Genomic DNA, 23,210 nt, shown 5'->3' with positions numbered 1-23,210 from the left:
AATACTGGCGGAATAATTCGAAATCATTTTTTGGTTCCTTCTTGCAAACATCCTCATTTTCTTTTGGAACTTTGGGTGTTTGTTTTATCTATCTTTAATGTTACATAAAGGTAGGTACAAGTTTCATCTTTTAATCAACCAGGCGGAGTCTTAAGATCAAATTCGTATCATTTTCAAGATGAGTTGTCGTATGTGCAGGCTACAAAATGAAGAACGCTTTAGAGTTCGAAGATATTTTCTACAATTCTACATTTATGTAATTTTTTATGTTTATCTTGTACCGTTCACTACAAGAAAAAACAGGTCTAGCGACCATATTTTCGGCGAGGAAATGAAATTTGTCACTGAAAGTGAGTTTCAACGATGACTTCTTAAATTATCACGAAAAAATGTTATTAGCAACCATTTCAGAATTTTGTCATTAGATTTGTCACCAAAACAGAATGAGTATATTTCCCTCCGTGTCCTAGAAAAAAATAACGATAGGTTTTAGGGAGAAAATGAAATCTGGTTGCTATAATATGTGTTTACGAGCAAGTGGTTCGTCGGGAAATTGTTTTCAATAGCAAAATAAATAGTCGTTACCAATAAGTTATTTTGTGTCAAATTTTATTTTTGCCCCAAAAAATAAGGCCGCGGTTTTGGGGAATAAAAAAAATATCTGGAGAATAAAAATTCTCTACAAAATTGGTCAACCGAGATTGACTTTTTTTATATCTATTTGTTGTTATAGGGCTCCCAATTTTAGAGTTAAACAAAACTAAATTTTTAGAAGATCCTATAAACGAATTTAGAAAGAACTTTTATAAATTTAAGCAAAATCTTTCTAGGGTTCTAAACCCTAAACTCTTTCCAATTTTCTTCTTTTCTACATCTTATTTTTCAAAGCTTTGTTTTCTTATAATCACTAAACCCTAAAAACATAGGAGAACAACCTAATATGTTTAGAAGTGAATATGTTTTAGGGTTTCAAAATTAATTGATTTTTAGGGTTTATAATGTGTTTATCTTGGGGAGGATTAATAGAGGAAAGAACTTGCTTTGGACATCCACAACCATACAATTTGGATGTTGAAAATATTTATAATGACAAATAAACTTTGTCATTAAAAAATTATTTTCTACAACTAACTCTTACTTGGTCTCTAAATACTTTTGGTGACCGGACTACTGCAACCAAGGGACGACTAACTATTTCTGGTCGACTTTCAACAAGAAAAAAAAAACTATTTTTGGTCGATAAAAATATTTTATGACAAAATATAATGTTTAGCGATAAAAAAATTGTCGCTAGATCCATCTTTCTTGTAGTAATTCGTAGGTTAATGCATTTATATTTCAACAAAAAGAAATTGTGGTTGCAACAAAAAAATCCAAAAAAGGGCCTCTTTGTGTGAGACCCTTTTTATATATGGATTTTTTTGGGGGTGAAAGAAAAGGGGCCTCTTTGTGTGAGACTCGTTTCTTTCTCCCCCAAAAAATCCATAAAAGGGTCTCACACAAACAGGCCCTTTTTCTATGAGAAAATGGTTGTTTAGGTCAATATATTATTAATAATAACTAAAAAAGCATGTAACATTTTATATTAACTAAAAGTTACCAAAATAATATGAATATTGATGCATAAGGTTTAAAATAATATGAATAATTATTATTAAGGTCATTTTCTATTTTATTCTTTCCTTAAATACCCTTACTCATTTAAATCTATCTTCTTTCTAGAAAACTCATAAAGTTTAGGTGTTTCTTCTTCTTCTTCTTCTCCCAAACGTTCTTCTTCTTCTTCTTCAGTTCTTCTCCTTCTTCATCTTTGATTCAATGTTTACAATTTTTTATTACTTGATAACAAAATTATGTTCTTCGGGATAATATACGAGATTATTCTTATCTCCTTTGTTCAAGTTTTCCACTACCACCATAGAGCAGCTCGGGTTTTCATCTCTTTATCTCTTTAATACCACCACCAAAGATGTAAGAGCAGTTCGGGTTTTCAAACTCAGTTTGCATTGTACGCACATGCAAACGCAGTTTGCAATATCGCAAATGCAAACACATGTTTGCAATATCGCAAATGCAAACACATGTTTGCAATGAATTTGCATTATCGCAAATGCAAATACATGTTTGCATAACAGATTGTTACAAACACGTTTGCAGAAAAACGTAAAGGAAAAAAAAATGCCGTTTTTTTCTGAGTTTTTTTTTTGAAAAAAATATTGAAAGTGGATCTTATTAGAAAGCTAATGAAAAATTATTTCTAAATATATAATTTTTATAGAAATCCAACATCTCAAACAAAAGTTATATCGATTTAAAGTTTAAAGAAAAATAAAAGAATTTAGTTACACAAAATGACAAAAAGGGGTATTTTAGTATTTGCACACTTTTTGACCTGAATAATAATTTTCAAATGTTTTGTGCTTTTCTACTCATTTTCAATATTATTTTGACCTTTCTAGAAATTTCCCCTTTTTCTATCTCCCCCAAAAACTCTATAAAAAGGGTCTCACACAAAGAGGCCCTTTTTCTTTCTCCCCTAAAAACTCCATAAAAAGGGTCTCACACAGAGAGGTCATTTTTCTTTCTCCCCCAAAAAAATCCATAAAAAGGGTCTCACTCTCACATGTACTCCATCTCCATCACTAGTGAAGAATTCATTTTTTCTCAAAGTAGAGAGAAAGTACAAAAGGAGATCTAGCAAGACAGAATGGAATTAGAGAGTGAATTTAGAAGCTTGACTAATGTATGGATTATAGTTCTTGCATGCCTAACTTACTCTTACTTCATCTCAAGAACTCTCCATAAAGGGTTCCTAAGATTCATCTCAATCCTTCCAATCATTCCCATCTTTATTGGCCTCCCACTATCTCTCTCTTCAATTCATCTTATTGGAAACACTGGTTTCTTCATTGCTTGGCTTGCTAATTTCAAACTTCTCCTTTTCTCTTTTGGTCAAGGTCCTCTCTCAAACCCATCAATCTCATTTTTGCATTTCATTTTCATTGCATGTCTTCCCATCAAAATCAAAGAAAACCCATCACCAATATTAACATCAAACCAATCTAAATCAACACTATTCTATTTCATTAAAGCCCTAATTTTGGTTCCATTAATTTGGGCTTATGATTATAAACACAAATTACACCCATATTTTATAAAAGTCCTTGATTGTGTTCACATGTACATCAGTTTAGAAATGATTCTAGCAGTATTTGCAGGACTGGTTCGGTTCTTACTCGGACTAGAACTAGAACCACAATTTAACCAACCATTACTTTCAACTTCATTACAAGACTTTTGGGGTAGAAGATGGAATCTCATGGGAACAGGTATTCTACGGCCAACCGTGTACATACCAGTACGGTATTCTAGTACGCGTATTTTAGGAAAGAAATGGGGCCAATTACTGGGCTTACTCGCCACTTTCGTTGTATCTGGGTTTATGCATGAATTGATCTTCTTTTATTTAGGCCGTGTTTGGCCCACTGGGGAAGTGTTCTCATTCTTTCTTCTTCATGGGGTTTGCTTGGCTGTAGAGATAGAGATGAAAAAATATTCTAAGGGCAGGTGGAGGCTGCCTCAATATATTTCTGGACCGTTAGCTATTGGATTTGTGGTGGTTACTAGTTTTTGGTTGTTCTTTCCTCAGTATTTACGAAGTCGAGTCGATGTTAGAGCAACTCAAGAGTACGCTATTCTTTGGGAATTCATTAGTAATAAGTTGGGTTATCACAATACACATTCTCATGAAACTCAATCTTCTTGAGCTTCAAATATATTTAACTCTTGTTGATCAGGTCTTCTCTTCTCGATACATCATGTTATTCACGTATCTCATTAGGGTCCATGGGTATATAGACCAAAATAATGTTCAAAAAAGGTATATGATCCAATCTTCGCAAAATATGGATATTTTGTCCTTTTACATTATGGACAAAAATAACCCATACTTTATGAAATTATACCTTCCATGTCCCTCCTAAAAAATTCGCGGGAATTTTAATTTTCCGGGTGGATCTGGAAAGTTTCTAACGTGAGCGAGCGTGATTTGGGGGCTTTAAAGCAAAAAACAGATAAAAAAAATCATAATTTCTCTCTCCTCTAAATAGATTTGAAAATCAAATATTCTCTTTCCTATTACCCGAATCGATAAGAAACTAAAATCCTAACCAAAACGAAACGCCATCACCACGGATATTTCTAAATCAATTTTCTCTCTCTTCTTTACAGATTTGGAAATCAAATCAATTTTCTCTATCTTACTATGTAATTTTTTTTCGATTCAAATCAATTTTCTCTCACTTAACTTTCAGATTTAGAAAAAGTATATTTTGTGAAATCAATTTAGCGTGATTTGGGGGTTAATATACAACACGTATATATCATTTTCTCTCACTTAACTTTCAGATTTGGAAATAGTATATTTTTCTGGGAACATTACATCAACATTTGTTTTCGTTTTTACTCATACATAAATACACATTGAATACAAATTATGAAACAAATACGTAAATTTTGTGTTATTTATGACGAGGAAACCATCATTTGTCATGTATATAACGTAATTTATCACATGTATGTGTGTCATGTTCAATAAAATACACATAATTTCTTTTACATTACATATCGTTTACATTTTGTTACAAAAAACGTACAAAATCTTCTCTGGTTCAAAAATGGTTCCCATCCATGTACTCTCCATTTGTAGTCTTGAGCAGGACAAACAACAGTTACACTATATTGTCGAAGAGCATATCGAAATGCTTTTGCACCACCAGGAAACAGCTGACCAACTTCAGTAAATATTTTACCCCAACCATCAGATTTTAGTTTTGTGGTCTTACTTATATTGGATGATTCTGTAGGAAATTCCACAAGTAACAGCAAAACTACAAAAAGAAAACATATACATTTGTAAACAAAACATATAATTTACTAGAAACGACATGCATAATGAAATAAATTATGCATAATGTTTGTTAAACTTCATAATGTGTTAGGAGGCAAACATAACTTTAGTTTGAATCACAAGGTCACTGTTATGTGAAAAAATATGTATGATGTGTAATAAATTACATATAATTTTTGGAACATTTATTGTACTATAAATGACAACTGTTTTGGGAAAAAGGTACGCGTAATGTTGAATAAATTATATATAATGTATTCAGATTTATGAGATGTTTTAGATATTATTTATAAAGTATGTATAATTTGTAACAAAATACATATATTTTACATTCTGTTATAAAAACATCGTACAAAAGATGTTTGCGTAATGTACTAGAACTTTAGTAACGAATTTAAATGCTACTTTTATGTATGTGTTATGTTCAGTAAACATCATGTAATGTCGTGTAAATTATATATCGTTTACATTCTGTTACAACTAAATCGTACTAGCTCTTCTCTGGATAAAAAATGATATGAAATTTATTGTAAACGATCCGTAATTTATTTTAAATTATATATCGTGTGCATTCAGTTATAACAAATCGTACGAGATCTTCTCTGCATCAAAAATTGTTCAGAAACCTTGATGAAGATTTGAAAAAATGATCTAAAAATCAAAATCTGTAACTTAAAACTACTAAAAGTAACAAAATACATAGAGACGAACACTTCTTAATCGAATAAAATAAATTGTAAAGACGGATTTAACATTAACATCATAAAATTGGCTATGAATCTTAGAGAGAGAAAATACTGAATAATGATGAAGATTTGATGAGATGATACAGAGAGAAATTTGATTATAATGAAATTCACGAACAAATAGTTATAAAAATTTTAGAGAGAGAAAATAAACATCATACATTAGAAGTTAATGAATTAGTAAACATATCTTATAGAATTGGATCATAAATCTGATATGATCCATAATAGAGCAACATAATCTGATAATTTAACATGAGAAACAATATTAAATCTTAACAATGGTGATTATAATGAATTTCAAAGTGTCAAACCTGATAAAGGATGAATGTAAACGATCCGTAATTTATTTTAAATTATATATCGTGTGCCTTAAGTTATAACAAATCGTACGAGATCTTCTCTGCATCAAAAATTGTTCGGAAACCTTTATGAAGATTTGAAAAAATGATCTAAAAATCAAAATCTGTAACCTAAAACTACTAAAAAGTAACAAAATACATAGAGACGAACACTTCTTAATCGAATAAAATGAATTGTAAAGAAGGATTTAACATTAACATCATAAAATTCGCTATGAATCTTAGAGAGAGAAAATACTGAATAATGATGAAGATTTGATTAGATGATACAGAGAGAAATTTGATTATAATGAAATTCACGAACAAATAGTTATGAAAATTTTAGAGAGAGAAAATAAACATCATACATTAGAATTAATGAATTAGTAACCATATATTATAAAATTGGATCATAAATCTGATATGATCCATAATAGAGCAACATAATCTGATAATTTAACATGAGAAACAATATTAGATCTTAACAATGGTGATTATAATGAATTTCAAAGTGTCAAACCTGATAAAGGATGAATGTTTGCACAACAATCTACAGAAGATGAAACAAGATTTCTGAGTTTAATGGAGATTTATTAAGTGAAACGGTTTTAGTGAGAGAAAATAAATTGTTTTTGTTACTGAAGATAATGAAGCTAACATTATTTTGAATAGAAACGTGATTGGAGAGAGAATGTGGGAGATAAAAATGGAAAAAGATATTCAAGGATTTTGTTGGTAAGTCAGTTATAATATGATGTAGATTGTTGCGGAAGCGTAAAAGTAATGGAATCCACCATTGTTAATAAACTAAACTAACGAAATAAAACTGATAAAATAACGATAAACAATAAACTTGATTAATAACTTGATTAATAATAAACTTGGTTGATAATATTCTCTGATCTGGTTCACAAAGACAGACTAGACTTCTCTTATATAGAGATTGTACTTTCCTAGATAGACTCAAATAAGGAAATAAAATAACAACTAATAATACTTTCCTTGATTGCTAAGACTCATAATTATGGAAACCCTAAATACTTAATTATAGAAACTACGCTAATGTAGCTTCTTGACAGTGAGGCCCACTATCACCATGGCCGTGAGGCCCAATAGGAAGATGGTCTCCATCATACTCCCCCGCTGCGGAACAACTTGCCCCCAAGTTGGTGTTGTCATAAAGCGGATCGTCCAAGTAATGAGGATATATATCAGCGATGTTGAAGGTAACTTCGGCGACGAGTTTGAAGGCAATCCTTAGTTCCCACTTTTCACGAAAATTGCCGAAAATCCGAAGAAGAAAAATATTGACAATATCACCAATTATAATGTGAAACATATATTGTCAAGATACTCGCAAAAGCAATACCAACGTAGATACGTCTAGTAAATTGCGACATCGTCCATCGTCTTTTAATTTGAGGAAAGAAACCACATATACTACCTTCTTTGTTCTTGGAAAAACGATGAATGTCGTCCTCCCATCCAAAACGTATAAGACGGAGCTATTCAAAACTTGAAAATACCATATTCCATCATCTTTGAACAAAAGCGGTGAAAATACCACCTCCTTCTTGATGGAAAAATCAACTTTCAAATCCTTTGCTTGAACAATCTTCCCACATTCGTCTTCGTGATGCTTATAAACCAAAACTCGATCATAATATGTCAAGTTAGGAATTACCTGAGAAAAGTCACCACATGTTCTTCCGGCTGACTTATATCTTTGAGTAGGCACCATTGTCTTCACTTGAAATAATCGAGTAGGTGGAGAACCTCGAAGAAACATTATATCGAGCAGGTGATGGGCATTAACTTTGACAATTGTTTGAAACCGCTTCTCCGAAGAAAGAAGAGTTTCTCTTACGCTGATAAGACTACTAACATAAGATTTCAGTGACTCAAAATCCTGCTTTACACGACAAAGATCTTGCTCAATTTTTGAAGCTCGTTCCCTTTGTTTAGATGTTTCATGTACCATATCTTCTACCTTCTGACGCATTTCATTCAGAATACAATTTGTATTTGGCGCGAACTTATCCATTTCCTCTACTTTCGCATACATGCTTTCTATTTGGCGAGCCTTCTTTTTAATTTCTTCTGGACGCAATTTTACCTTTTCCTTCTCAATACATTTTTTTGTTTCTGCCATAATAATCCTCTTAACAAGAACCTCCATCACATATGTGACCATTTGTACAGACTTCAGTGTTTCAGCAATATAAGCTTCGTCGTGTTCATTGACAGAAACATATCTATTATCAGTTTGAATCCATGTCTCCTCGTCTAGATTGTGAGACGAAGAAATATTTGCATCCTTCCACCAATGAGATAATGGTATACCATTCTTGTCAACTAGTCCAACACCTTCTTCATGTCTGGTCCCACAAGAAGTATTGATTAAATGTGGAACAACCAAGATTCTTGCCCTAGATTTCAAGTAAGATAACACAGATGCAGTAGCTTTGACCCTTATCCAAACTACTTCTACTTCATTCTTTGGATCTATTTCGGATCGTTGGATAGAAGCATCTACTTCCCTAACCTTTTCTTGCAGCTTATCTACTTCGGACTTATCATGTTCAGTTTTATCATATTCAGTTTCCTTGCAAGAACTACCTGTATCAGTCAGCTGAGAGGTAATAGTTGAGTTGTCAACGATCTCCTCCACTTCCGTCGCCATTACTTCCCCTAAGCGAAGAACTTTGAAAGGGGTTTTAAACCCAATACCAAATTGAAGATTATGATGATTCTGATGGTTGTATCTTCTCTTTTGAATACCAGAACAGGAGGGAGGAAGAAGAGGCTTCGTTTGGTTTTTTGTAGCCTCTTGGATTTTGTTTTCCTGGTCAAGTGTCATGGTTTTATCGACTAGGGTTTTTGCCGCAATTTCTGATCGAGGTTTTACATAAGATAAGAATTCATCTAAAGGGCTAAAAGCATATCGAAAAATACTTTTAATTTGATTCCAATTATCTATGAACGATTTTCTTTGATCAAGAGGCGAAGTGGAGAATAGATGCGGCGGAAGAATCTTATGATTGCAGACGAGGATGTCTACTCCCGGAATTGTATATGAATCAAATAATTGGTCCGGACATGGTTTCTTTGTATCACAAATAGAGTTTAGGTTCGATGAAGGAAAATTACTTCCTTCCTGTTCCTCGGCCATTGAGAGAAATTTGTTCCCTTTGTCAAGAACTTCTTCTTCTTCCATATCATCGATCACGGTGATCGAAGTATCATTGGAGAACTGTCTACTTGATTCAATCTTTGTTTCCACATAAGAAAAATATTCATCTAAAGGAAGAAAAACATACCTGAAGATGCTTTTCAATGTAGTCCAATCATCTACGAATTTTTTCCCTTGATTAATGAGTCTCCATTGCATTGCATTGAAATGTTCATAGATTCTTGCGGACATATGTTGTTCGATGACAAAAACCTTATCTTCATCATGAACCTCTTGGTTCAGAAACCAATCTTCCATCTGTTGGATCCAAAAATTTATATGATATTGACAATCAAACATAGGGATTTTGGAAACGACATTAATTTTGTTTTGATCTTTTCGATCAACATAGAGTTGTTGTGCATCTCTAAAAGGATCCCAACTTAAACGTGGAAGATTTTTCCAACATTCAAGATGAGAAGTATCTAAAAAAATTTTATATGTTCTCCGATTCTTGAGGCTCTGAATACCAGCTGATGTAGATTGTTGCGGAAGCGTAAAAGTAATGGAATCCACCATTGTTAATAAACTAAACTAACGAAATAAAACTTTCCTAGATAGACTCAAATAAGGAAATAAAATAACTACTAATAATACTTTCCTTGATTGCTAAGACTCATAATTATGGAAACCCTAAATACTTAATTATAGAAACTACGCTAATGTAGCTTCTTGACCGTGAGGCCCACTATCACCATGGCCGTGAGGCCCAATAGGAAGATGGTCTCCATCATAATATATGAGGAAGGTTATATTAGGTATTATGAATTAATATATATTCTAGGGATTTGTGTTTTTCTCTCTAGATGTATACCAATGGCCAGCGCTTTGGGGAAAGCTAAATAGTTTCCAGGGTATGAAATTTTAAAGGGAATATGTAGAATTTTAGAAATTTTCCGGAGAAATAAATTTTAAGGGGAAATAAAAAAAGGCCAGCGCTTTGGGGAAAGCTAAATAGTTTCCGGGGTATGAAATTTTAAAGGGAATATGTAGAATTTTAGAAATTTTCCGGAGAAATAAATTTTAAGGGGAAATAAAAAAAACACTTCACCTCACCTCACTCTCTCTCCACCTCACCTCTCTCTCTCCACCTCACCTCTCTGTCTTCTCCGACAGGTCGCCGACCGGAAATTTTCTAGAATCTTCATAGGTTCACGTTCATCTCCAAGCTACTATAATATATTAAAAAAAAATTACAAGTACAAGGCAAAATACAGATCATATCTCGAAAGTCTGAATTCAAAAACTCAAAGTTTCAGCAAGACAACCAGTTCTTATGAGTACTAATAAGAGCTGAAAGAAATCCAGTTGATGCTAACAGAAGTGGACTTGAATAAAACCCTTTTCCATCTCGAATATCCGAAAACGCCATTAACCCATCAGCAAAATCTTGAACAATTGAAAGTTTCTTCATTAACTTTTTCTCTCTCATCTTATGCATTTCCTTCATCTCCTCTAAATATCCATTTCCCCTCAACATAGCAATTTCAACACTAGATTTCAAACGATCCTCTGCCTCGGTAATCATTTTCAAATCCCTAATTTTCAAAGCAATACTACCAAAATACCCTATAAATTCTGCCCAAGCACTAATTTTTTGTAACCCAGATGAATATTTAGAATCAATTAAACCCGATTTAGCCAACCAAACAAAGTGTTCAACAAAAAAGTAAATACCCTCACCTCCATAAGCTAAAATTGAGAGAATTTTTTCATGATTGGAATCAAAATCTGATTTTCTTAAAGCATTTAAGTCTTGAACGAATTTACCTAACCGAAAAGCTTTACGACTAACACCAACGCTTGATTCGAAGGTTTTCAAACAACGATTTAAAGGTAGGGTTTGGGGAAGAATTGAAGAAGCTAAGATAATTTTAGAAGCATACCTTGAGGTTTTGAGGAGTTTGTCAACACCATCTCTCTTTGATAGATAAGATTCGAGATGGTAAGAAAATCTCTTTCTTTCATTTTTTTGTTAGCATGTCTCACTATGATGGGTTTAGGGTTTTCTGAAATTGAAACAGAGGGAGCTTCCATCTAGTATGTAACTATTTTTACAGGAGTGGTAGAGAGAGAGTAAGAGGTGGAAAGGTGTGCTCAAACTGGCAATTAAAAAAAAACCCATGAACGGAATGGAAACTCCGGCGAAGACAAACCCCTACGCCGGAGTTTCTAGAGAGAGAGAGAGTGAGTGAATTTTTTTTTTCATGGTCGCCGGCCGGAAAATTTTCCGGCCGGCAACCTAATCGGAGAAGAGAGAGAGAATGGTAGGGAGAGAGAAGATGAGGTGGAGAGAGAAGATGAGGTGGAGAGAGAAGTGAGGTGGAGAGAGAGATAACTGAGGTGGAGAAGCTATTTTGTTTTCCCCTAAATAAAATTGTCAAACAAAATTGACCAAGTCTTAACACCCCGGAAACTATTTAGCTTTCCCCAAAGCGCTGGCCATACCAATGGACTAGATATCCATTTACAATATTATTTTGGTTTTCAAATCTTTAATGGAATTATGTGGACTAAATGTCATATTAGGCCCCGTTTTTTGGGCTATAAGCTCAAATATTTTTTTGGGTTAATTCCGTTGCCCCCTTTCTACCCCCATGGCATTTCTGTAATTTATTTTTTTTCTTTTTCTTTGTCCACCTCACCTCTGTCCACCTCACCCTTCTTCTCCGGCGAAAGGTTGCCGGCCGGAATTTTTATTCCGGCCGGCCACCTTTAAAAAAAAAAAAAAAAATTATCTTTCTTTCTCTCTCTTACTCTTCTTCTTCTTTCTCTCTCTTACTCTTCTTCTTCTTCTTTCTCTCTCTTTTCTTCTTCTTCTTCTTCTTTCTCTCTCTCTTCCTCTTCTTTACTCTCTCCCTCTCTTTACAAGTCCGGCGAAGGGGAGGATCCCCTTCGCCGGACGTCTGGTTTCCAGACCTTCACGGCCTGGTTTCCAGACCTTCGTCTGGATCTGGAGTTCCAGATCCAGACGAAGGTCTGGAAACCAGACCTTCACGGCCTGGTTTCCAGGCCTTCAAAGTCTGGTTTCCAGACCGTGAAGGTCTGGAAACCAGACGTCCGGCGAAGGGGATCCTCCCCTTCGCCGGACTTGTAAAGAGAGGGAGAGAGTAAAGAAGAGGAAGAGAGAGAGAAAGAAGAAGAAGAAGAAGAAGAAGAAGAAAAGAGAGAGAAAGAAGAAGAAGAAGAAGAAGAAGAAGAAAAGAGAGAGAAAGAAGAAGAAGAAGAGTAAGAGAGAGAAAGAAGAAGAAGAGAGAGAAAGAGCATTTTTTTTTTTTTAGAGGTGGCCGGCCGGAATTTTTTATTCCGGCCGGCAACCTATTGCCGGAGAAGAAGGGTGAGGTGGAGAGGAGGTGGTGAGATGGAGGAGAGATAAGGTGAAGTGGATGATAAAGAAAGGGGTGATGTGGCTTTTTTTTGTTTTTACCCTTTTTCAAAAATAATTCTGTTTTGGCCCCCGAGGATAATTTCGTCAAAAATTTGGCCCTTGGGGCCAAAACGAACTGCCGGACACTTATGGGGGCTAAAACGGCCAGTTGGTCACAAATCGGGGGCCAAAACGGAATTAACCCTTTTTTTTATTACATTGTAATAACTAATAAGATGTGCTCAGCATTTGTGAACTACATATGGTTCCGTTATTATACTTTACTTACAAAGTAGTTTTCAAATGAGTGAGGTTTCAATGTGACTTCTATATAAGCCAGATTGAAAAGGTGTGATCATTCAAAAAATTTAGTTATGTAATAAATGATTTTCTTTTTAAATGTGATTTAGATTAGGCAGAAAATATTTCTTTTCCAAACTACAAAATCATTTAAAGTGAAGTTTCTCAACTATTTCCTTCCTATAAAGTAGTATAATTTCCTAACAGATCAAATTCTCTGTCTCTATTATAATAACTAATCACTCATTAATTAATGAATATAGTCAACCATGTCCAAAAAATTGTTATAGTATAGCACAACACCAACAAAATAAAACACCCAAGTATTGTCAAACATCTAGAGAGAGAAAAAGAGAACAAAAGATGATGTTGTCAAAATAAAATCTAGAGAGAGAGATAGGGGAAGGGGAAGGGGAAGAACAAGATGATGGAGGGTGAATTTAAGAATTTCATCAAGGTATGCATTTTAATTTTTGCATCTCTATCTTACTCTTACTTCATAGCCTCAAAAATCCCAAAAGGAAAATTGAGACTTCTATTTCTCCTTCCTATCTTCTATTATTTCACAATCCTTCCCTTAGATTTCTTCTCAATAACTCTTAGAGGTACTACTTCTTTTCTCTTCACTTGGCTTGCTAATTTCAAGCTCCTTTTATTTTCCTTTGACCAAGGTCCATTATCCTCATCTAGTCAAGCAAATTCATCATTCACATCTTTCATTTCTGTTACTTGTCTTCCCATTAAAATCAAACAAAACCCATCTCCCCAAAACAAAAAAGAAGCATCACCCTTGACTCCATCTTCTAATTTGGCCATTAAAATCTTATTTTTGGCCCTTGTAGTTTACATGTATGTATACCAAAATGGATTTATACATTGTCAACAAAAAAAAAAAAAAAAAAAAAAAAAAAAAAAAAAAAAAAAAAAAAAAAAAAATGGATTTATACACCCAAAAGTTCTCTTAGTCCTCTACATATATTCATCGGTTGAAGTTATGGTGACCACATGCGCAACCGTGGCTCGATCACTTTTAGGTGTAGAGCTCGAACCCCAGTTTAATAAGCCATTCTTAACGACATCGCTTCAAGATTTTTGGGGTAGGAGATGGAACCTTATGGCTGCGAATATTTTGCGGTCAACCGTGTATGTACCTGTATACAGTCTTTCCGTACGTATTTTCGAAAAGATGTGGGCCCCATTACTAGGGGCATTTATGACATTCGTGGTGTCAGGGTTGATGCATGAGTTGATATACTATCACATTACAAGAGTTGATCCCACGTGGGAGGTGACGTGGTTTTTTGTCATACATGGGATTTGTGTGGCACTTGAATTGGGAATCAAGAAGGCTGTAGGTGACAGGTGGCAGTTGAATCCATGGATATCAAGACCATTGACTATCGGGTTTGTTGCTATTACAGGATTTCTGTGGTTCTTCCCCCAACTTTTGAGGAATGATGTGGTTCTAAAAGCAATGGCTGAATATGGTATATTTGCTGATTTTGTTAAAGACAATTTGAGATTAAGATCATTTTTGTAAGTTATTAACTTTGCTATAACCAAATATCACATCCTTCACATTCTCTATTATTATAGGATCCTCAATATTGGTATAATTTCACTTTTTGTTTGAATTGGGACACGAAGTGTAAGGAAATGGCCTATGATGGAATCACTCTGTCAATGGAGACCCAGGGTTTTATCTCTTCTTGTCTTTTTAGAAGTAATTCTTTTGTTTTTGCCAAGAGCTTTGTTTTGCAATTTTTATCTGTAGTTTATGTTTTAAATATTTTTTGTTCCTGTTTATGTGTTATTTAGGTTTTCGATTCTCCTAATGGCTAGTGCAACAAATAATGCTTTTCCTATCGCATCTATAGACTTTTGTTCAACGTTTTCGTAAACTAATTATTTTATGTTTTGGTTCCATTTAGTCAACATAAAAAAGAGGTGACTACTTGAGATTTACTTATCATCATGTGCTAAGAGGTTTAATTAGATTTTGTATTACCCACAAATCACATGTTCTGATTCTATCTTATATTAAATGAAGTCATTAATCTTAGGTATGCCCATAATATGAAATACATAGTTTATCATCTTAAGCTTTCTCACCAGTAGAAAATTAATGATGAGATCGAGATAGAAAAATTGGGAACAGAGAGTCCAATTATGAAAAAACAATAATATAAGAAAAAAGAGTTAGAAGAGAGAGAAAGATCCGTTTTAGGGTGGCGCCTCCTCCACGGGGTAGTTACCCATACTTATCTTTATATTTTGAAACGGTACACTGAGAGAGGGCTCAGACCCAATCAAATAAGAATAAAAGAGACTACTTAATTTTTAAATACAATTTTTCTTCTTTATCCTCACGAAAGATATCGTGTAACTCCTCGGTGAAACTTGTCTGGTGGAGTTCTTCATATGTGTGTGTCGTGTTCCAATTAGCTAACATATCTGCAGCTCTATTCGACTCTCGGTATATGTGTTCGACCTCCAGTTCTTGTAATCCCGTAGTGAGGCGCAAAATTCTTCTCAAATGTTCCAACAATGCCATAGTGGTTTAGGGCCACGTGTGGTAAAGAATGACTTGACTGTCATCGAGTCAGTATTGAGTTGCACCCGACTTAAATGAAGGGCGTTAGCCAATTTAAGTCCTGCCTCAATGCCTTGGAGCTCATGTAATAGTAGAAGGAGTTGTTGTCCCTGCTGCTGCACCTATAGTATTTCCTTGTTCATCTCGAATGATAGCACCATAACCGCCTCTGTTTATACGAAGTGAGCCATCAGTATTATCATAACATAATTTGGCTTTGGAGCTTTCCATTTGCAGATAGTTCTTCTCGGGTATTCAAAAGTAGCATTTATACCCAATTTTGCTATAAATTGTTTGTTGCAGGGGTTGTCAACAACCATAATTTGGTTTTGGAGCCTTCCATTTGCAGATAGTTACCCATACTTATCTTTCTATGTTTTAAGTTTTTCCCTCTTTTCTTCTTCCCTCTCTCTTTCTCCTCTCCTTTTCTCTCTGTTTCTAAAGGAATATTATGTGGTGTGTGTTGTGATGTTTGGTGGTGACCGATTTGCTCATGGCGGTGGTTTTAGTGGTGGTGGTAGAGTACGGATTTGCTCTAGGCAAGATCTGGTTGTGGTGTGTGGTAATGGCAGGCATTAAACTTCGGCTTTGGTGTGATTAATGGTTATAGTGGTTGTGGTGGGGGTGCGATTGGATTTGTGGCTACATCCGGTGGGGTTTCGTGATGGTGGTTTGGTGGAGACATGAGAGTTGTGGTGATGGTTTGTGATGGTGGTGGGGTGGTGGTGGTGTTGGACAGAAGGGTCTGGTAAAGGGTGGCGGTTGTGGTATTTGTGGTGGTGTTAAATGATTATAGAGGGTGGCGGTTAATGGTGGTGAAGATGGTGGTGGTGGTACAGAGACAGGTAGAACAGAGAGATTCTTTCTATGGTGGTGGTGGTACGGAGACAGGTAGAACAGAGAGATTCTTTCTATGGTGGCGGTGGTTTTCCGATGATGACGACGGTTTTTGGCGACGGTTTTTCGGCGACGACAGTGGTTTTCTGGTGACATCGGTTGTTTTCGTTTTTTTTCTCAGTCGACCTTTAGGGTCTTTTCATTTGCGACCTTTAGGGTCTTTTCATCTGTGATCTTTAGGATCCTTTCATTTTTCGACCTTTACAGTCATTTTATCGAGTCTGTGTCTAGTCTCATTTCTTTCTCTTCATGAGGCACTTTGCATTTAAAGGTATGTAACTCTCATGAAGTTTTCAGAGGAGAGAAATAATTATGATCATCCATGTAAACATTGTGATTTAATCACTTATTAATGGAAATTGTTCCCTTGACTTCAAAAAAAAAAAAATATAAGAGAAAAATATAAAATACACAGTTTGTTGTGTCCCATATATATATATATATATATATATATATATATATATATATATATATATATATATATATATATATAATTGTAATAATAATGAGACCGAGATATGGGGGGGTGAATTAAAAAAACGATAAAGTACTAAGGAGTGTAATTTAGATGGTGTTTGATTTTTGCACTTATTAAGTGATTTTCACTTAATAATTGAATATCACTTGTAAGTGGGTCAAAGTAAGTGCAAAAAAGGTGGAGCTTATTTTTTTGCACTTACTTTCTAAGTGCTACAAAAGACATTTGTACCCCTACCGAATATAATAATTACCAATATAATTATAAGGAAAAAGAAAATTTTAGACAAAATAATAATTAAAATTACACAAAAATTACAATAGATGTAAGAAAACAATACAAAATATTAGGGAGTTGCATGTATCTATGGATTCTACACTGTCCTCTTGCAAAAAATATATGGTTCTATTTCAATATAATTTCAGAAAATATTATATCAGTAAGAGACTGGATCTTCTCCTGGGAAACCAAAGACCAAACGGCTTACACAACTAACAACATTCATTACGCTACCATCATGTGGAACATATGGAAAATCAGATGTGACCATTGCTTTCAACATGAAATCAACAAGTTAGACACAATGATTACTATCATTACGACCTTCCCTCAAATACAAAAAGTGAACGAAACAAAAACCAAAACAGAACAAGGCAAATGGATCCCCCCTGAATCGTCCTTTTTAAAGACCAATGTAGATGCATCCTTCATAGACACACAAAGTATTACTGGCATCAGTCTTATTATCCATGACAATGAATCTAAATTGGTCGAAGCTGCAACATTCACCTCTAGAAGCAGAAACTCGGAGGAAGGTGAGGCAATTGCGATCCTTAAAGGAATGCAATAGGCAGAATCTCATGAATATAAAAGAATCATTATCGAAAGTGACAACATTAATATCATAAAATATCTTCAGAAAGGAAAGAATAATATTCAATGGCAATCCCTAGTAGATATCAATAAGATCCAAGAAATAAAAAAGAGTTTGGAAATAGTTCAATTCTCTCATACAAGCAGGAAATTCAATGAAGTAGCAGATAAGCTGGCAAAATGGGCACGAAAGAAAAACAAATCGAAGATTTGGAAACAAGTACCTTATTTTCTTTGTAAGTTGTATTGTAATAGAACTCTAATTTCTATCTAATATATATTATCTTTCAACAAAAAAAAAGGAGTTACATGTATCTTTTCAATAACTTTAAACTGTTGGAAAAATCCACCCAACTTTCATTCTGATTTTCTTTTTTTTTTTTTTGTTGAAAGTTCTGATCTTCATTTATTCTTGGAAAAAGTTTAATATTCATCATTCTTGGAAAAAGTTTGACCATAGAAAATTCCATTAAATCATCGGTTTTCTGTTTCCTTTCTCCCTGAAAAAACATGATCAAATCTTGAGATAAAACAGAGATTAACAGGAGCAAAGGGGATAAAAAGAGAGATCTAAATATCACATGGACTCCTAAAAAAAAAAATCACATGGATATTCTAACTTAACACAAACTGGCCACATTCCAACTTAATACAAACGCCAAAAATATATATGAGTACAATTCAACTTTTTATTCCCTATAGGCTATAATTGTCTTAGATGAAACATGCATTGAAAATTAATTTGAAAACTAAAAAAATGTAAAAAAGATATTAGAGAGAAAGTGCACACGAACTCTCTTGTTATTTTTGGTAGACTTTTTGCTCCCGGGCGGAGACAGTTATAATAGGCATCGGTCAACACCATTTTTGGTGGTGCAATAGTTCTTTTTTGGGCAGTTATTCAGTTTTGTTTTCCTTTTGTGACAGTTACTGGCAGTTACCGGGGATTTAAACTCCTCTTTTCTCGAATTCAGGCAAATTTTCGCCTGGAATTCCAGTTTATGTCACTCTTTGGGAGTTTCTTTGTTTCTATTTTCTGTGTTCAAGTTCTAGTCTTAATCAGTTTCACCGATTAAGTTCCTTTCGTTTTCCTGTTTCAATGGCAGAACCGAGTAACCAATTTATTCAAAAATTTGCAGCATTAACTACGGAGGAACAGCCTCCGATTCTAGTTGATGTGGAAGATCTGCCTCCTTGGGAGATGGAAATTGTCAAACATGGTGTGGTCTGGTTTCAAAGTGATAGGAAGATCGATATCAATCTTGCTTTGTCTAGATTATCGAGGGTCATTCATGGACCAAATAGGTTTAATGTTTCGGAGATAAAAGATAACACTTTCTTAATCAAATTTCTTACGGCAACTGAATTGGATCTGGCTTTTGAAAGTTCGCCTTGGGTAATACAAGACGAATTGATTATACTGAAGAAATGTACTCAAGATGTCATGCCGGGAGATCAAACGTTTGATTCTGCATGGTTCTGGGTCCAGATGCATGGACTGCCTCCGAGTCATCTCAACAGTACAATTGTGAATAGATTAGCAGCACCATTGGGAAACTTTATTCCTACTACCCATGAGGAAGCGATTAAATGGTGTGTTTTTGCCAGAGTTCGAATTGAATTGAATCTCAAACAGGCATTCCCTCAACGAGTGTATCTCAAACTCTCGAATACCAAAATAGTTGCTGTTCCTCTTAAGATAGAAAAATTACCGAGGTTTTGTTTGTCTTGTGGTTTGACCGGTCATACCATCAAGTTTTGTCCTACGATGTTAGCCTTGAATGATTTGTTAAAACAGAATATTTCAGAAGAACAACGTTTCAAAGTGACAAAAGCAATGACTCCTTCCTATAGTGAGGACTTTAAAGTCCCTTTCAATGCTAGAAATAGAACTAGGGATCTTGATTCTTTTGGAACGGACAAACCTTCGACTAGTGATACTACTACACACAACCAGCCAGAGGAGGGTCACAACAACAATGAAGTAGTACCGGACTATTCCATTCACACTAATTTTGGAGAATTACTATCGAGATTATCTAGAACGAAGAAAAGAGGTCTGGAGATGTCGTATGGTGCAACAGGCTTATATACTAATGCTGTTTTTTCAGGAAACTCTCTTCATGAACAGGGTCAACATTCTGGAGTACCAAGATCGGATGGGGGGGGAAGATGAGGAAATGACATCGATAGAGGACAGAACTTCAAAGTTTTATAAAAGATCATCGAATGATCTGGTTTTGGGTAACAATGAAAGGGTGCCGGCAACCCAAATGCCGGAGAATCAATGAGTGTCTTAGCATGGAATTGTCGGGGATTAGGGAACACCCCGACAAAAGAGACACTTAATCAGTTCCTAGGAGCGATAAAACCTTCTTTGGTTTTTATCTCCGAAACTAAAATATCTAATTATGTACCTCTTAACTGTTTTATTAATGTAAATCTAAGTAAATATATTTCTGTTCCGTCGGTTGGTCGTAGTGGAGGTCTTCTCCTATATTGGAAGGAAGACATTCACATGGATATTCACTATACCTCTAATAATCTTATTCATGCTACGGTTAATATCCCCTTCACTGAGTCGTGGGATATCTTGTGTATCTATGGACCACCTAATATTAGAGATAGACCTAATTTCTGGAATAGTATCCTTACTCGTATTCAGAATATTTCTAATCCCTTTTGTTGTATTGGTGATTTAAATGCCATATGTAGTAATAATGAGAAATGGGGTGGTCATTCTAATATTCCTTTTATGTCTAATTTTAAACAGTTCATCCTTAATGCTAATCTGTTGGACCTGGGTTTTAATGGCCCTGCCTTCACATGGACAAATAACAAAGCGGTTCATCATTTAACAAAAGAAAGACTGGATAGAGTTCTTTGTGATGCTCGATGGTTAACTAGATATCCGGAGGCCGGCGTTTTCCATTTACCTCGCTATAATAGCGATCACGCACCGATTTTGCTTAAATTAAGTGTTGAAGGCCATCCTATCAATACCATTTCAAGGTTCGAAATCTTTTGGACAAAACATGCTGACTACAAACAGATCTTTGAAGAAAAATGGTTAAGTTCAGAAGGAAATTTTCTAGAAAAAGTTGAGCAGGTCAAGAATTCGGTCACACATTGGAGTAAGAGAGCTTTTGGGGTTATCAAAAACAGACTTAGTATTTTGAGAAAAAGACTTCTTGATATCCAATCACTACAGTCTACTTCGGCTATTTTACATATAGAAGGAAAAATTCAGGAAGAAATCGTTTGGTTGGAAAACATTCAAAGAGCGAAAGCAGAACAGAGAACGAGATCAAAATGGGTCCAAAACGGGGATAGGAACACAAAGGCTTTTCACATTGCCATGTCAGTCAGAAAACAAAGAAACAAAATTCATCAACTTACATTAAGCAATGGTCAGTCCACAAATGACATCGAAGAAATCTCGCAGGAATTCATTGGCTTTTTTCAGAATTTATTTACGGCAACTCAAGTAACTAATCCGCCGGCCGAAGTTATTAATGCATATAAGGTATTCTCGGTCGAACAACTGGCCGATATCTCAAGGATTCCTTCGGCTGAGGAAATTAAGACAGTAGTAATGGAAATGGGCTCGATCAAAAGTCCGGGACCAGATGGATTACCTTGTTTCTTTTTTCAACATAATTGGGAAGCTATTTCTCAGGAACTCATTGCATATATTCAATCAGCTTTCTCTACAGGTTTGATCGATCCACAATTAAACTTTACTACTATTGCCTTAATCCCTAAAACTAGGAATCCGAGTACAGCCTCGGAGTATAGACCGATTTCCCTTTGCAATTCGGTCTATAAATTCATCACTAAAATTATAGCCAATAGAATTAGACCTTATCTCGAGGAAGGAATTATGTGGAATCAGAATGCATTTGTGCCCAATAGACAGATTATGGATAACATAATTATCACTAAGGAACTCCTTCATTCGATGCATGGGTCAAAAGCCAAGAAAGGTTTTTTCTCTCTTAAGATGGACATGGCGAAAGCCTACGATAGAGTGAACTGGGACTTTTTAGAATTAGTACTTAAGGCAACAGGATTAAATGGTCGAATTCTTAATCTCATTATGTCGTGTATAACGACTGCGAGATTCAATATTCAGCTCAATGGTACTACTGTTGGGAACTTTCAGGCCACTAGAGGCCTTAGACAGGGCTGTCCATTATCGCCCTATCTATTTATTTTATCCTCACAGTCACTCTCCCTCCTGTTTAATTATTATGAGAATCAAGGTTTGTTTACAGGATATAAGATCAATCATTCAGCCCCTACAATTACACATTTACTATTTGCTGATGATCTTATCATTTTTGGTGAAGCAAAAATTAAAAATCTAGATACTGTGATACGGATCATGGAGCATTATGGCAGCTTCTCAGGACAACAGGTAAATTACTCGAAATCTTCCTTGTATTTTAGCAGAGGAGTTCCCACCAATATAACTAGTCAATTTGTCCACAAGCTTCATGCTCCACTCATGACGGATAGAGAGAAATATCTAGGAGCCCTTGTACTCAAAAAAGACAATAGAATTGATAGTTACAAGTGGCTTATAGATAAATTTCAGAATTCGTTAGCAGGTTGGAAGCAAAAATATATATCTCAGGCAGGGAGGACAACATTAATCAAATCAATCCTGGCTTCTTTTTGTACTTACAATTGCAGTTATCAAATAATGCCTAAAGGAGTAGCTAAACACCTTGATAAAATTGAGAGGTGCTTCTGGTGGGGACATGATGTCACTGATAGAAAGCTTCATTTCATAAATTGGGACATAATAACTAGTCCCAAACACAAAGGAGGATTAGGCATTAGGACTATAAATGAGGTTAACCAATCCCTTATAGCTAAAATGACTTGGAAGTTCCTGACTAATCCAAATGAGGTATGGGTAAAACTAATTCATGCTAAGTATCTTAACAATGAACCCTTTTGGTCTCATAGACCTACTGCTAGATCATCAAACTTCTGGAAGGCAATGAACCATACTAAAGATGTAATTAGGAAAAATACAATTTATCAGGTGGCTAATGGTAGTATTATAAATATCAGAAATGATCCTTGGATTCCTGATTTGATAGAGAACATACCTTCTACTACTAACACTTTACCTCAAAATATTATTTATGTTTCTCAACTTATTAAGCAGGATACTCATGAATGGGACTCGGCTCTTATACGTAGACATTTTAATGATATGGAAGCTAACAAAATTCTTACAATACCTATTCATGCTAATTATCATAGTGACAGATTGATATGGTGTCCTCTAGAATGTGGTAAGTTCTCTGCAAAATCATACTATACAGAAATAAAGACCAATCCAGTACTATCAACAGAAGCACAGGAATTTCCTTGGAGCCAATTTTGGAAGATGAATCAAATGCAACCTAAAATTCAAAATTTTGTTTGGAAATTGATTCATAAAGGTCTTCCTACTC

General features: G+C 34.8%; 2 protein-coding genes and 2 pseudogenes across 2 annotated transcripts; 2 read left to right on the top strand and 2 right to left on the bottom strand.

Annotated features, from left to right (window-relative positions):
- Positions 1-2,686: 2,686 nt before the first annotated feature.
- Positions 2,687-3,795, top strand: LOC147555964 (acyl-CoA--sterol O-acyltransferase 1 pseudogene; annotated as a pseudogene).
- A 2,051-nt stretch (positions 3,796-5,846) lies between these two features.
- LOC147555963 (uncharacterized) lies at positions 5,847-8,679 on the bottom strand. The gene is made up of 2 exons (XM_086658554.1): positions 7,441-8,679; positions 5,847-5,897 (listed from the first exon to the last, which is right to left on the bottom strand). The coding sequence occupies exons 1-2, from the start codon at positions 8,677-8,679 to the stop codon at positions 5,847-5,849; spliced, it is 1,290 nt and encodes a 429-aa protein (XP_086514680.1).
- Positions 8,680-10,473: 1,794 nt separating this feature from the next.
- Positions 10,474-11,265, bottom strand: LOC147555962 (peroxisomal membrane protein 11A pseudogene; annotated as a pseudogene).
- Positions 11,266-13,829: 2,564 nt separating this feature from the next.
- On the top strand, positions 13,830-14,599 carry LOC147555961 (putative long-chain-alcohol O-fatty-acyltransferase 8; the record flags this gene model as incomplete). The annotated part of the gene is made up of 1 exon (XM_086658553.1): positions 13,830-14,599. A coding segment is annotated over one exon (606 nt), but the record flags the coding sequence as incomplete, so codon positions are not given.
- Between the last annotated feature and the right edge of the window lie 8,611 nt (positions 14,600-23,210).

Source organism: Eschscholzia californica, unplaced genomic scaffold (genome assembly GCF_041429995.1).
Source record: "Eschscholzia californica isolate CP2 unplaced genomic scaffold, dmEscCali1.0.p SCAF_2, whole genome shotgun sequence".
Taxonomy (NCBI): Eukaryota; Viridiplantae; Streptophyta; class Magnoliopsida; order Ranunculales; family Papaveraceae; genus Eschscholzia; species Eschscholzia californica.
The sequence above is the reverse complement of the archived record's forward strand: the minus strand, read 5'-3'. Positions and strand labels throughout refer to the sequence as shown.

Excerpts from the sequence above, each read along its gene's own strand:
- LOC147555963 (XM_086658554.1), bottom strand. The coding sequence starts at position 8,679 with ATGGCGACGGAAGTGGAGGAGATCGTTGACAACTCAACTATTACCTCT. Across the intron at positions 5,898-7,440 it reads TTTTTCCAAGAACAAAGAAG|ATTATGTTGCTCTATTATGG; the intron begins GTAGTATATGTG and ends TTAAATTATCAG.